General features: G+C 38.3%; 1 protein-coding gene across 1 annotated transcript in view; it reads left to right on the forward strand.

Annotated features, from left to right (window-relative positions):
* Positions 1-203: 203 nt before the first annotated feature.
* The window catches only part of lhfpl4a (LHFPL tetraspan subfamily member 4a), a 33,343-nt gene continuing 20,600 nt past the window's right edge, over positions 204-12,946 (forward strand). Inside the window, exon 1 of the mRNA XM_055048458.1 lies at positions 204-1,050. Within this exon, the coding sequence (XP_054904433.1) occupies positions 642-1,050 (409 nt within the window). The 5' untranslated portion in view covers positions 204-641. The remainder of the gene's footprint in view (positions 1,051-12,946) is intronic.

The raw sequence follows: 12,946 nt of genomic DNA on the forward strand, positions 1-12,946 counted from the left end.
TCCCCACGAATGCCTCGGAAGGTAGAAACGGGCTCCACCGCTGGCGCCACAGGCACCATCTCATCCCCCGGATGGTGATAAAGGACATCCCGAAGAAAAGCTCCGGACTGATGGATGAGGAGGAACATCAGCTTTAGCCCCCCACACCCACCCCCACCATCCACCTGACGATTGGGAAAGGAAATAAGTCCTATTCTGATGGATTTTCTTGATATTTTTTCCTTTCTTTTCTATTTTTTATTTTTTTTTGTTAATCATTTATGGTGTAGCCCCAAGGAAAAAGCAGCAATGTTGAATCACTGGTGTTGGTAAATTATTCATCAGAGGTAGAAGTAGGCTATGATTTTCTATTGCTTTCATGTAGCATTCTTTGCATTTCATATATATTTTTTGTAACATATTGTCGTCTAGGGGTCATATACATATTTTCAGGTCCCATGATTTTTTAGGCCCATTCCAGAGAGAGGAAGAGGGAGAGAGAGAGAAAGCCAAAGCGGAGGGAAAATCTTAGCGCAAAGAGAGCTTTGGGATATTTATGTGTCAAATCTGTGTGGTGGGGTTCCTACAAAATCATATTATTGTCCTTGTGAGAGTAAAGAGAGACAGATTAAAGGTGTAAAAGACGGGGGGAAACAGCAAACATGTTGCCTTCCCAAGAAGCCTCCAAGATCTACCATGACAACTACATGCGCAACTCCCGGGCCATCGGGGTTCTGTGGGCCATCTTCACCATCTGCTTCGCCATCGTCAACGTGGTGGTGTTCATCCAGCCCTACTGGATTGGCGACAGCGTCAAGACGCCGCACATCGGCCACTTCGGCCTTTTTCACTACTGCGTGGGCAGCGTGCAGGCGTCCAGCCGGGACCTCACCTGCGTGGGCAGCTTCTCCGACTTCGGCTCCATCCCGTCGGGAGCCTTCAAGGCCGCCTCGGTGTTCGTGCTCCTGTCCATGGTGCTGATCCTCAGCTGCATCGCCTGCATGGCGCTCTTCTTCTTCTGCAACACCTCCACCGTTTACAAGACCTGTGCCTGGATGCAGCTGCTGTGCGGTAGGTTGGCATTTCTTGGCTTTATATATATATATATATATATATATATATATATATATATATATATATATATATATATATATATATATATATATATATATATATATATATATATATATATATATACACACACTCATATGCACATATTCATATAGTGTGTATATAAACACACTCTATGAATATATATAAGTATATATTCATAGAGTGTGCATTGATCGTTATGGGGTCTAAATGTGCATACTTTCTTTTTTTAAACTAATGAAGGGACAGAACTGCAGCTGGAACAAGATAAACACTTTCTCTCCACCTCGCCGCGTCCTTGAACATACCTGCATCTTGTCTTGTCTCCTCTCTTCCAAGACTTATGCCTGGAAGAGAGGCACAAGTCTTGAACAAGGAATTTAAAAATATCTAGTGGATAAAAGAGGGCAGTGAAATTATGTATAGTGTAGTCTCTCCAATGGTATTTTTGCATCACTTATGTTGGACATAGACCTGAACAAATAAATAATACGTTTGAAGGTTTTTGGCGAAAAGAACTAAATCTCGATGTCTGAGACACACATGTTTGAAAAATAAAATTGTTTGCTTTTCTTGACGTGTTTGGAAGAAAATGTTTCCAAAGTACATAAATCATGAGTGATATATTCAACATTTTGGTGATTTAAAGTTATGCATTTCATACGTATGGGCTATATGCCACCTACAGGAGCGCCAAGAGAAAGGGGGCGCCACAACATGGAGGAATTATTTCTAGTGGAGTTGCCAGTAATGAGTCTGAATGCACCTCAGAAATGATTTCCTGATGCAATAGATTTCCCATAAATGCATGCATTAAAGATGAGATTGTTTGGCATGACGGTGATTTCAATTCATAGCTATATCTTCAATGTTGTTTTAAAAAAATGTGTTTTGAAAAAAGATTCAAATTGTGTCATAGGGTTTTATTGATGGAATTCCCATAAACACATGCAATGAAATTTGATTTCTGGCATTATGAGATAAAAGAGATGTGATACTCAGAGATACATGTTTAAAAATTGATTTGTGTGTTGTATTGTTATAGAGTCAGTCATTTTGAAAATAAATGTCAAAATTGCTACATTTTGTATTATTGGGTGTCACATGTGCTCAAATCAAACAATATGTTTGGCATGACAGACTTAAGCATATAGAAGTCTCAGAAAGAAGATCAAAAATCACATTCAGCATTACAGATTAAAATTTCCAACACCAGTTTCACTAATATAGCACCAGGAACATCATGTGATTTCCATTTTGCATCTGTGTGAAGTCTGCTGGAGACCGTTTGTACATATTCCTATTTCTTGACTCTTAATTAGACTGTTAGGATATTCCCTGAGTAGGTGCGTTTTAAATGCTTCCTGTAGCAGAGCCTGAGCTTCCCGCTAGCCACCCACACCTCATCATTTTACCATTGATATTCTGCAGATACTCCACTGCATCTCCAAAGTAAGCAGCAGCAGGAGGATCATTGCTTTGTGCTGATGAAATGCAAATGGCATCCATCCCTTCATTTAAATACCCATCCGTCAGTCCGTCTGCATTTTTCGTATCCACGCAGGGATGTGAAGTGTGAAGTCCCTGCGATGGCGGCTGCTATTTCAAGGATGATTCCGGGTCGATTGGATTACTGTTTTCAGGGAGGTTGTGGTTTATTTTTTTTTCTCTCCCTCTCTCTCTATCTCTTTTTCTCCCACCCCTCTGGGTATAGATTACAGTTTGTAGAGAGATTATTGAGGACAAAGTGAGGCTCCCAGAACACACGCGGGACACAGAGCGGGAGCGCCTTTCGTTGGGCGAGAGGAAGAAGGTTGATGATGAGAAAAGAAAAAAAAAATGGACATTTTGATAGCTCATCTCATATCACTGCAGATAGCACAGTGGGGCTTTGCTGGTGCTGCTGGAAGCCAAAAAAAAATGGCATAATTGAGCAACAGATGAACACAGGATAATTAATTAGATTTTTTTTTTTTTTTTTTTTTGCCGATTTGTGAAAGGAATATTCCACAAAATGAAGCCGATGTGTCGTCCGGAGTGAAAGGTTGGGAGACAAACATTCTGGAGCGAGGTTTTCATAACCTGATTGGTGTGATAAATAGGCCAGGCAGAAAAGCGTGGGTGTCAGTGTTCTGTACAGAAACAGTCAGCATACTGAATAAGAGGGAGAGAGAGATCAGCACTTTTTTTCCTTCTGTATTGTTCTTTTCCTTATCCTCATCTGCCCACTCTGTCCTCCGTTCTGCCGAGTGTGTTGAAAGAGGTTTTGTTGCTCTACAATCAGCACAAATCAGCAGGACAGCAGAGGTAGAGATTTTTTTCTCTGTATTTGCCTAAATGATCATGAGTTAGTAGGAAATACAAATTCTACACAAACCTTCAAAGTAAATGAAATCAGAGACGGAATGTGACAAATACCCACATCCTGAGAATATTTGGTGAATTTCTTGAATTTGACTAATTTTTGTTTTCTGTCCCCAAAACATCAGATCGAATTCAAAAAGGAGGTGAAATTACTGTCATATCTGTTTGTCTTTCAAAAAACAAAATTCTGGCCTTGATTCTGTTTTGTGACAGACTAAAGTTGTTTTCACACATGATAGTCCGGTAGACTCAGTACAACAGGGGACCAAAATTTCAATGTTTATTATATTTTCAGCTGGTACTTTCATTCTGAATTGTGTCAAACAATTCACACAAGTTGGAAAACCTGTTCCTCTCCTCACCTTGGTGTCACCGTACCAAGAATCACTGAAGGAAGTGACATAAAAACTTCATGAGGAGACACTGAGTGCAACTTCCTTCCTTGCAAAATTGAACAGTGTCAGACTTTGTAGGATTTCTGATTTGTCTTTGGTAAAAAGACCACAAGCTATTTCTCTGACTAGAGCTAAACTCCTGTGCTATTTTAGTTGCATTTACCCAGAATGCACTGCGCTGCAGTCACTTTCTACGTTTGGAGTAGTCTCTGGTTTGCTTGCATCTACACATGCATTCACCAGAGTTCACTTCAACCTAACCAAGACCTAAATTCTTAAGCAGATCAGTTTGCTTTTCTGGTCTGCATAAGAGTTTGATGGCGCATTTACACTGCACCAAACAAACCAAACTTTCTAAACAAACTGGCTCAAGTTTGAATAACTCTTTAAAGTTTTTTGCTATGAGACTAGCTGCACCTGCGACAGACTGGCGACCTGTCCAGGGTGTACCCTGCCTCTTGCCCGAAACGTTGGTTGGAGATGGGCACCAGCACCCCTGTGGACCCTGCTAGGGACAAGCGGATCCATCCATTAGAAAATGAATGCGCGGTAACTCTGACTAAATAATTACATAGATTTTAACCAATTAAAACGTTTTTCAGCTTTTATTTTTAACATACCAGTAGCATGCAAATACAACGAGTCCAGCCGGACTATTATAATTTTGCATATAAAATTTCCGCTTTGCTGTTTTATAAGCTTTCAGCTGAATAAAATTTGTTCAAGTTTTGGTTTCCGACTATCAAGAATTCTTCAAGTATTTGGACCTTTATATTCATGCTACTTCACACCATTCATACTTTCTCATTCTCTCACATAAAATTCCAATACGCAGGACTATGCTTTATTCTATTAATGTTACAAAGTGTGAAAAAAATCCAATGAGCATTGTCGTGAAAAAAAAAAAAAAAAACTATTTCCAAGCACTGTTCAGGAACAATCACTCAATCAGGTCTATTCATATATTGTGCACAATACAGAGAGCTTGTAGGACAATCAGTAAATGAAGCAAGTCTGGAAGCAAAAGCCCCCCATGCCGTCCCTACACGTAAGCTTTATACAAAGATGAAGGATCCAAAACATGGGAAATGTTTCAGGTTCCCAGGCAGCTGTGGGAAACGACTTCCAACCTCGTACATGTAACCCAAATAGGTTTAACTACGGAGGGAATACACAGGGATGTAGAATAAACATGTAACAAAACAACTAACTGATGGGACCTTAATATAATAAATACTTTTGCAGTGCACTGTGTATCCTAGTTTGGACATCAGTACTGAAGCTACATTTCTGATGGGGTAATTTTGGAAACAACTGTTTTAATCTCTTTACAACTTAATCTATTGAATTGTGGAGCACAAGTGTGTAAACAGGAGTTTTAAAAAAGAGTAAAAACAGAGAAGCGATACAAGAAGCAAGGGTTTAACTTTGAGTTACAAGTTGGCGGGACGAGAAGGAGCGGGAGGAGAAGGGGTGCTGGTGCACCCAGTTACTGGAAGAACTTTTAATGAATTTTTTTGTGCTAAGAATAATGCCAAAACTTACATGTGAATGCCTTATAACTTTATTAACTTTAAGGTCACAGGGTGTGACTAGTTTGCCAGGGCAACCACTAAACAATCCCGGGAGCACAGAGCAAAGATTACGTCCAAGTGCATCAAGAATGAAAACTAAAGACACAAAACCTTGAAAACACCAAACAGAACATTCAAAAACATTCAAATATGTTTTTGAATTTTCATTTCGCGATCAATAGGAAGGAACACTCACAGTGGGTGATTAGAAAATGGAGGTTGCATTATTTTTATGTTCATTTAACCGAAATACTCTGAATTGCGCATAAACGTTAAGCTGGCATAGCTAACCTACACCTCACTTTCTTTATATATACAGTTTTAATCAAATCTTTTTACTGATGTGATTCCTTTGAACCTTGTTTTCTTGCTGCTGTAGTCTTCACAATTAATATCAAAACTTTGCGTCCCTTTTTCAGATTCTTTGCTTGATTGTGTCATTTCCCCACCACTGATATTCTCTAGTGAAATTTTAAAAAGTCTCATTCAATTTTGAATGTTTCTAGCTTATGACATCACATTTCTTTAGGACCAACAGCCTTTGTTTGGGAGAGACGGATCATCTGATAATTACTATGGAGGTCTGGTGTATGTCAAGGTTACTATAGTTAATTAAAATTAACCAGATAACAAGAACAGAAATTGAGAAAACATTTTCGTTAATACAAATAAAACTGGTAATTACAACTAACTACAACTAAATAGAACTATAGTGTGTGTTTATAAAGCTAAATAAAACATACTGAACTTACACATATAACATTCTACTTTTTTGTCTTTATGAATTTATTTTTTGAACTTTTGTGAAATTGATTCCACACAGGAAGTTTGACGACAACTTTCAGCAAATTACTGGCGGCACTCATGCTGGTCTGCAAAACGGCGACCAGAAATGCTGGGAGAAAACGCCCGAGTCAGTCAGTTGTTCAACAATAACTGAATACATTTCATGAAAGTGGTATCTTGTGTTGAGTATTCATTGCCTAGTTGATGTAAATATAATAATAGTACAATACTTAGTCAACCAAGGTAAAATGACCACTATTTCTAATAAAAATTCAACTTAACATTTAAGTAATAATTACTTCTAAAAACTATCTATTCCATTGTAGAAACAAATGAAAACTAACTTAATCAGACAAACTAAAAATCACAATGAACTAAAATTAAACTGCAATAAAAACCCCAAATTATTTTGACCCTGGTGCATGCGACAGAAACTAAGAGATCAAACAGGAAGTTTGTTGCCTTATATTGATGCATTCACCTATTGGAACATCGGTGCAGGATGGCGCTTTCATTGGCTAACCTTCCTGTAAAATTCTGGGTGAGTGGCTCACCTCACCACAGAGATTAATGAGACTTATTGGTTTAGTAAAGGTTGAATAAAAGATGAGGACAAACCAGAAGCAGGGCCAAAGTGCTGGGCAGAATTCGGGGCCGTTGCCAGCACAGATTGACACATAGCTTCTTGGCATCCACGAGCTGGAAACAGGCCAAAGTTGTTCTCTATATAAGATGAACTGACCAAAATGTGAATGAGGTTAAAACACTTGAAAATGACTTAAGCATGGCATACATGACTCCCAGCAATACGCTGTGATTTTGCAACCCGTGACGTCAAAATAAAATTCCCAGGAGGAGATGTTGGATCATGTCATGTATATCTTTCTGGAGGATTAGGGTTAGCAGGAGTAGTTTAAAAGATAAACTGTGTACCGTAATGGATTTAAAGGGGCAGTATTATGTACAGTTGAATTGTTTAGCTTTACAGAATATTGTAATGTTATTCCCTCATCAGAAGAGTCACTCACCTCAACATGCTGAATCCCTGGATCAGCTCCAGCTGACAGCACAGTCCACTTTATGTTTAGTCCTGCTTCAAATGAAATTAATAATGTTAATATTTATAATTATTAGACCACTCACAAAACATTTAACTTTTAACTTTTTAAACTTTTTTAGGGGTAAAAGATCACCAAGGTGCATAAAATGTAATTTGGCTAAAAAGGCTGATTCCAATTCATCCAACAAGGTCTGGTGCAACACAGTTTAGCAGACTACGTTGTTTCAGCTCACCCTTTTCTTCACCTCTCTGGTCAAAGCAAAAAACAGCCGTGGGATTGAAGAAGATAACATTTTAAGCAAAAGTGACTAAAATGATCAGGATTAAAAAAAAGAGTACATCAAAGAAACATCCTAGACTGGATTGGACAAAAGGTTAGCTGCTGTTTTTTTTTTTAGAAAGATTCACATAAGTAGACAGGGAGGACATGAAGACCCTTGATGGTATGAAGAAACCGAAGGGAGAATAAGAAACATGACATCTGTAAGATTCTCCTACTCATAGTTAAGTAGTGGAAGGTCAGGTTTAATGTTACACATAGCAGGTATATGCATTTGTATGTTTGAAAATGAGAATTTGTTCTTAATCAACTTATCTGGTTAAATAAAATGGAAAGTGAAATATTCCGCTCCTTCAAGCTTAAAGCAAACAGGAACAATAAATGTTAGCTTTTGTAAGTCCACTTGTGATCAAATTGATGCAATTTTTGTCATGTGTTCACATCAACCAAAGTCGGTTCAACACTTTGGATGAAGCTTGTCGGTGCCTTTATCAAATTATAAAAAATCATCTGTCAGTGAAGCACATCACATCACAGTCCCACACACTTCCTTGTCCGGTTACACATCCAAACCTCTCGACAGACATTCCAGTCAATGCACCAGAAATATCACTGCTGTTAGTCATGCTTTCCCTATATTAAATCCCTTTGTGTTATTGTGATCTTGGGACAATCTTGTCGACTTCCACTGCTGAATAATTTCTAAAATATAGATATCTATGGTGTCCTTTATTACATCTATAATACAGTGCACTGCTTCTTGACATCTATTTTTTTCTTCTGCGCATGCGGGTCACTTTGGGGTCCTAAACCTTTCCCTCAAATGTCTGATTGCAAAATGAAGCATCAAGACCTGCTGTGTGAACACAAGCCAAGATGACAGAGCACTGCTTCTTAAAGACGCCTTCCATCCAATAAAGCTTCAGTTATTGCGAAAAGAAAAAACGGCAAATATTTTTGACTCAAAAGCTAGTTAAGACATGCTCCCACAGTTCTGAATATAAATGATATCTTTTAGCGTCCACTTCTCAACCATAGTGTACTTTACATTGGTCTATCCAAATCCCAATGTAAAACACTGAAGTTTATGCTTATAACATGACAAAATGTTTAGATGTCAATCACATGCCAACACACCAAAGTTAACTAATATCAGACAACTGACTGTGCATGAAGAGTCTTCAGTATGAAAAGGAAAACCAGATATGAACTACATATGCTTAAAAGGGAAGAAACAAACTGAACTCTACTGTGAAGTTGAAAATGCTGAAAAACAAAACGCTGACTCTCTTTGAGGCAATAAAAAAAATCAACAGCTCCCTGCAAATGGGTGGCTTCCTTCCCCAGTTATTTCTCACCTCAATGGGAATGTGAATAATGGGGTCATTTTGCTCTCAGAGCCTCTCAGACATAAAGAGCAAATACAGGGCTGGATTTCCCAAAAGCACCTTGACTCTGTGAAGAACCTTGCTGCTGCCACCTCTGCTCGGGTTTTGATTAATTCAGGAGAAAATGCTCTGGAGCTTTCGGTTAAACTTAAACCAAGCTGGACAAAGATTAATTTTATCCTGAAATCTTTGAGGAACCTAAAATATAAGCAAAAAGTGGGGTTGAGCTTTTTAATCTCGACAGATCCTAAGAGATATTTACCACCTTCCATGTTTTCTAGTGGTTTTCTTCTGTTGCTCAGGCAGATTTGAGGAACTATATCAAAGCTCAATCAGAGGCCGACCATTGCAGCTTGATGGCTTCCGTTCCCCTTCCTCCTCTCCGTCAGCTCACACATCCATCCTTAACGTCTGACCCTGTCTGCTGCAGTATTAAACAGAACTAAGCAGGACATGGGCTAAGGCACAAGAGAGTCGCTGTATCTTGGGAGAATCGACCTGTCAGTGGCTGTTCACTTCCTCTTTGTGCTTCTGTGTGTGTATGTCTGCTTAAAACAGTTGAAATATGGAAATAGCATTGGCAAAGGCATAGTGCAAAAGAAAAAAAATCGGAATATTTGATGGCTTTCTGGGATTTTGGAGGTGTTTATTTTCAGTTTAGTCATTTTTTTTTTTCCTGACTGTTCATTTGCTGGGCTACTTTGTGTAGTTTTGGATGACCAGGGCAGAAGAGGCTTGAGCTTTTCCCACCAGTCAGCTGGTAAAAAGTGGAATACGCCCCGGAGAGGCCGCCCGTCAAATCACAGAGAGAGATGTTAAAGCTGCTGGCACAGCAGCTACATTTTCATTAATCATATAATTGCGCAAATTGAAATGACAAAAATAAATTTGCTCAATGAAAACATGGCAATTTTGAAAACACAAAAAAAGTTTCTTTAATGAAACGTTTTTGAGCTAGGAGAGGTGGTATTTCAGCCATATTGAAATAGCTGTATTTTGCAAAACTGCAATGGAAACACTTTTTTTGCATCACACAAGTCACATGGTGAACTGCCAGATGTTACTACTTTCAAAAATGTCTAAAAAGACGACACAAAATCGTAGGAGGATAATGTTTTCTTTTTTCTTTTGGGACAATATGTGGCATGCTCAACCTGAGCTCTCACAGTATCTCACAGCTCATAAAAGGTTGTGTCATTCCATTGTGTTGAATTCATAACTCCTCTGTAAAATTGATGAATACAGTTTTCCCAAAATGCCACATACGTAGCCTCTTCCAAGTAAAAAGGGTCTGTCGATCCAAAGCCTGAATAAAAAACCAATATGTCCTCTGATGGACGGTAGTTGATGAATGCTGGCGCCTTGGCTGAATTATGAATATATATTGTGCAACTGTTTATTTTTTTATTTTGCTGCCATGATTTTTAATGTCTTTCCGCATGATCAAGCTTATTCACATTTTAATGTCATTTCACATTTAATGGAAACACCCCAATTGTGAAATTGTGTTGTTTTTTACATTTTGGCAGAACATACACAAAGATTTGTGCAAATTTGTAACATAAACACAGCTACTGCTTCCTGTAAGGCCATTGGTGAATCTCAGAGAGAGGTTTACGTGAGTCTAAATGATAAGAAATGTGTTTTTAAGTGAAATATGAAGTTCTGTTTCTTTGTGGAATGTGTGTGTCACTTTTGACAGAACGCTGTGTTTTGGAGTGGAGGGGGCAAGCAATGGCATTAAAATCACGTCTTGGTGTCTTTTCCCATTCTTAATAAACAGTTTATGATCTATCTCTTGCTGCTAAGAGATCATCAGAAAACAGGTTTACAATGGTGTGAAATGACTGAAGAAACTGAGCAGTTTTATGGTTGACTGTTAAACTCAGCTGTTTAAAGTTGGTGACTGTTGCAAGCCTGCTGATCCAAAGTGTCCAGAAAGTTCATCAAAATGCCAAAATAATGTAAGTAGCCTCTTCCAAGCTCAATGAAAACATGGCAATTTTGAAAACACAAAAAAGTTTCTTTAATGAAACGTTTTTGAGCTGGGAGAGGTGGTATTTCAGCCATATTGAAATTAATGTATTTTACAAAACATAAGTTTTTCCCAGAAAGTGTCCAGAAAGCTCATCAACATGCCAAAATAATGTAAGTTATTGATTACTTATTGATTAGAGGCTTCAGTGGAGGAATTGCAACACTATTCACATGAGGTGTGGAGATTATCTTGCCTTCTAATTAAAATTTTTGGTATAATCTCAACATTCATTTATCTTAAAGTGTATTCTTAATTTCAGTTTTAAACACATCAGATGAATGTGAGTATGAATGGCAAAAGCCACAAAAGGAGGTGAGTAATATTTCATATGCAAGCTGTTCACTTATGTTTATCTTTACAAACTGTAATGTCTATCCATGGTTGCAAATAATCTAAACATCTTAGTTAACATAAAAAAACAACAACTTTGGCATCATAATTAAACAGGCAATACATAACTTTTATAAACATTTATAAAAATGCTGTTTTCACATATTTGTCAAAGCAGTCACTATATCCTGACAGGAGAATATGAGTTAATCTGTTGCCTCCCCCTGTGGTCCCACTGCCTTCCATATTAATGTCATCCGCTCAGAAACAACCAATCAGAGCAAGGAGGAGAGTCTTTGCAGGATATTAATGTGTTGCAGCTTTGCTAATGGTAGATAAAAAATTCTAATGTTCCAGGAAAACTGTCAGTTTCTTCCATTCCTGTTTCCCTCCTTCCCTGTGGAGGGAAACAAGCGCTTTAATGTCGCTTCCTTCAAGAGCTGCCGAAGGAAGCGACACTAAAACCTCCTAAAAAGACACGGAGTGCAACGTCCTTACTCGCAAAATGTCAACAAAAATGGAGTGGCATCAGATTTTAGTGGTTGTGAGATTTTGTGGCTGGTAAAAAAAAGAAAAAAAGAAAAACACAAACCATTCCTCCCTCCAGTGCCAGACTTGTGAGTTTGTTTTGCATGCATTTACCCAGAATGCCCAGCATTACTGTCTTTTTCCAGTCCACTTGGCGTTCACATATACATATGAGTTGCAGAAGAGCTCACTTAAACTGAACCAAGACCTTTAAGCAAATCGGACTTCCGTTTGTTTTTTTGTTGTTGTTGTTTTTTTTTCATGTTATTGTGCATTCACACCTCCCCAAAATCAGTCAGACTTTCTAGGCAAAGAGATTGGAGTTTGATGAAAACAAGCTGAACAGTGCTGGTGTAAATGCACTTTAAAACAGAAATTCTTAGTGTTTTAGTGCATTGTATAGATGGTAAAAACCAGATGGGTCATACATAGGAATGGGTGGAACAAAGGGAAATATCTTCCATGCATGCAGACATCATATACCCCTTAATAAGTAGGTGCATTCAGACGTCTGTTCACATCAGTTGGCCCATAAATGGGATTTTACGTGAATTAGGACAAAAACGTACACTTGACGAGGTCAAGATTCAATTATTAATGAGGACTCCTGAAACTTTTCCTCTATATAAAGTGTTAAACTGCACACAAGCGTTCTAATTTTGCCAGACAGATGTGTGTTTCTCTCTCGCTCCCCAGCAGCTCCTGTTAAATCAATGCTGCAGCAGTGGTTGGGCAGAAATGCAGAGCGATGCAGAGGGAAGAGTTTCCCCGGGGGACATCCCCGCCTCCTGCTCTCTCTGAGATTTCTGTCTGCTTTTCTCAAGCAAACGTACATGTTTTAATTATTAGGCAGTTAATAAATAATTCCAAAGTCACTAGGGTGCTTCTAAAAATATCCCCACAGCTAAATAATGGATTCCTTTGACCCCTCTCTTCATTGTTACTTAGTCTGAATATGTGTGTCTGTGGACCACATGAGAGACAAAAAGAGAAATATGAGACAAAACAGAAATCATTTATTTTACAGTTCCTCATCCTTGCTCTATCACAGTTTATAAATTCTTTTTAATATCTCATAATCCCAAACTTATCCGTGATTTCTATTTTTAAATAAAAGAAGAAAGTTTTGGTG

Source organism: Poeciliopsis prolifica, unplaced genomic scaffold (genome assembly GCF_027474105.1).
Source record: "Poeciliopsis prolifica strain line A6 unplaced genomic scaffold, Auburn_PproV2 SCAFFOLD027, whole genome shotgun sequence".
In the NCBI taxonomy this organism is placed as follows: domain Eukaryota; kingdom Metazoa; phylum Chordata; class Actinopteri; order Cyprinodontiformes; family Poeciliidae; genus Poeciliopsis; species Poeciliopsis prolifica.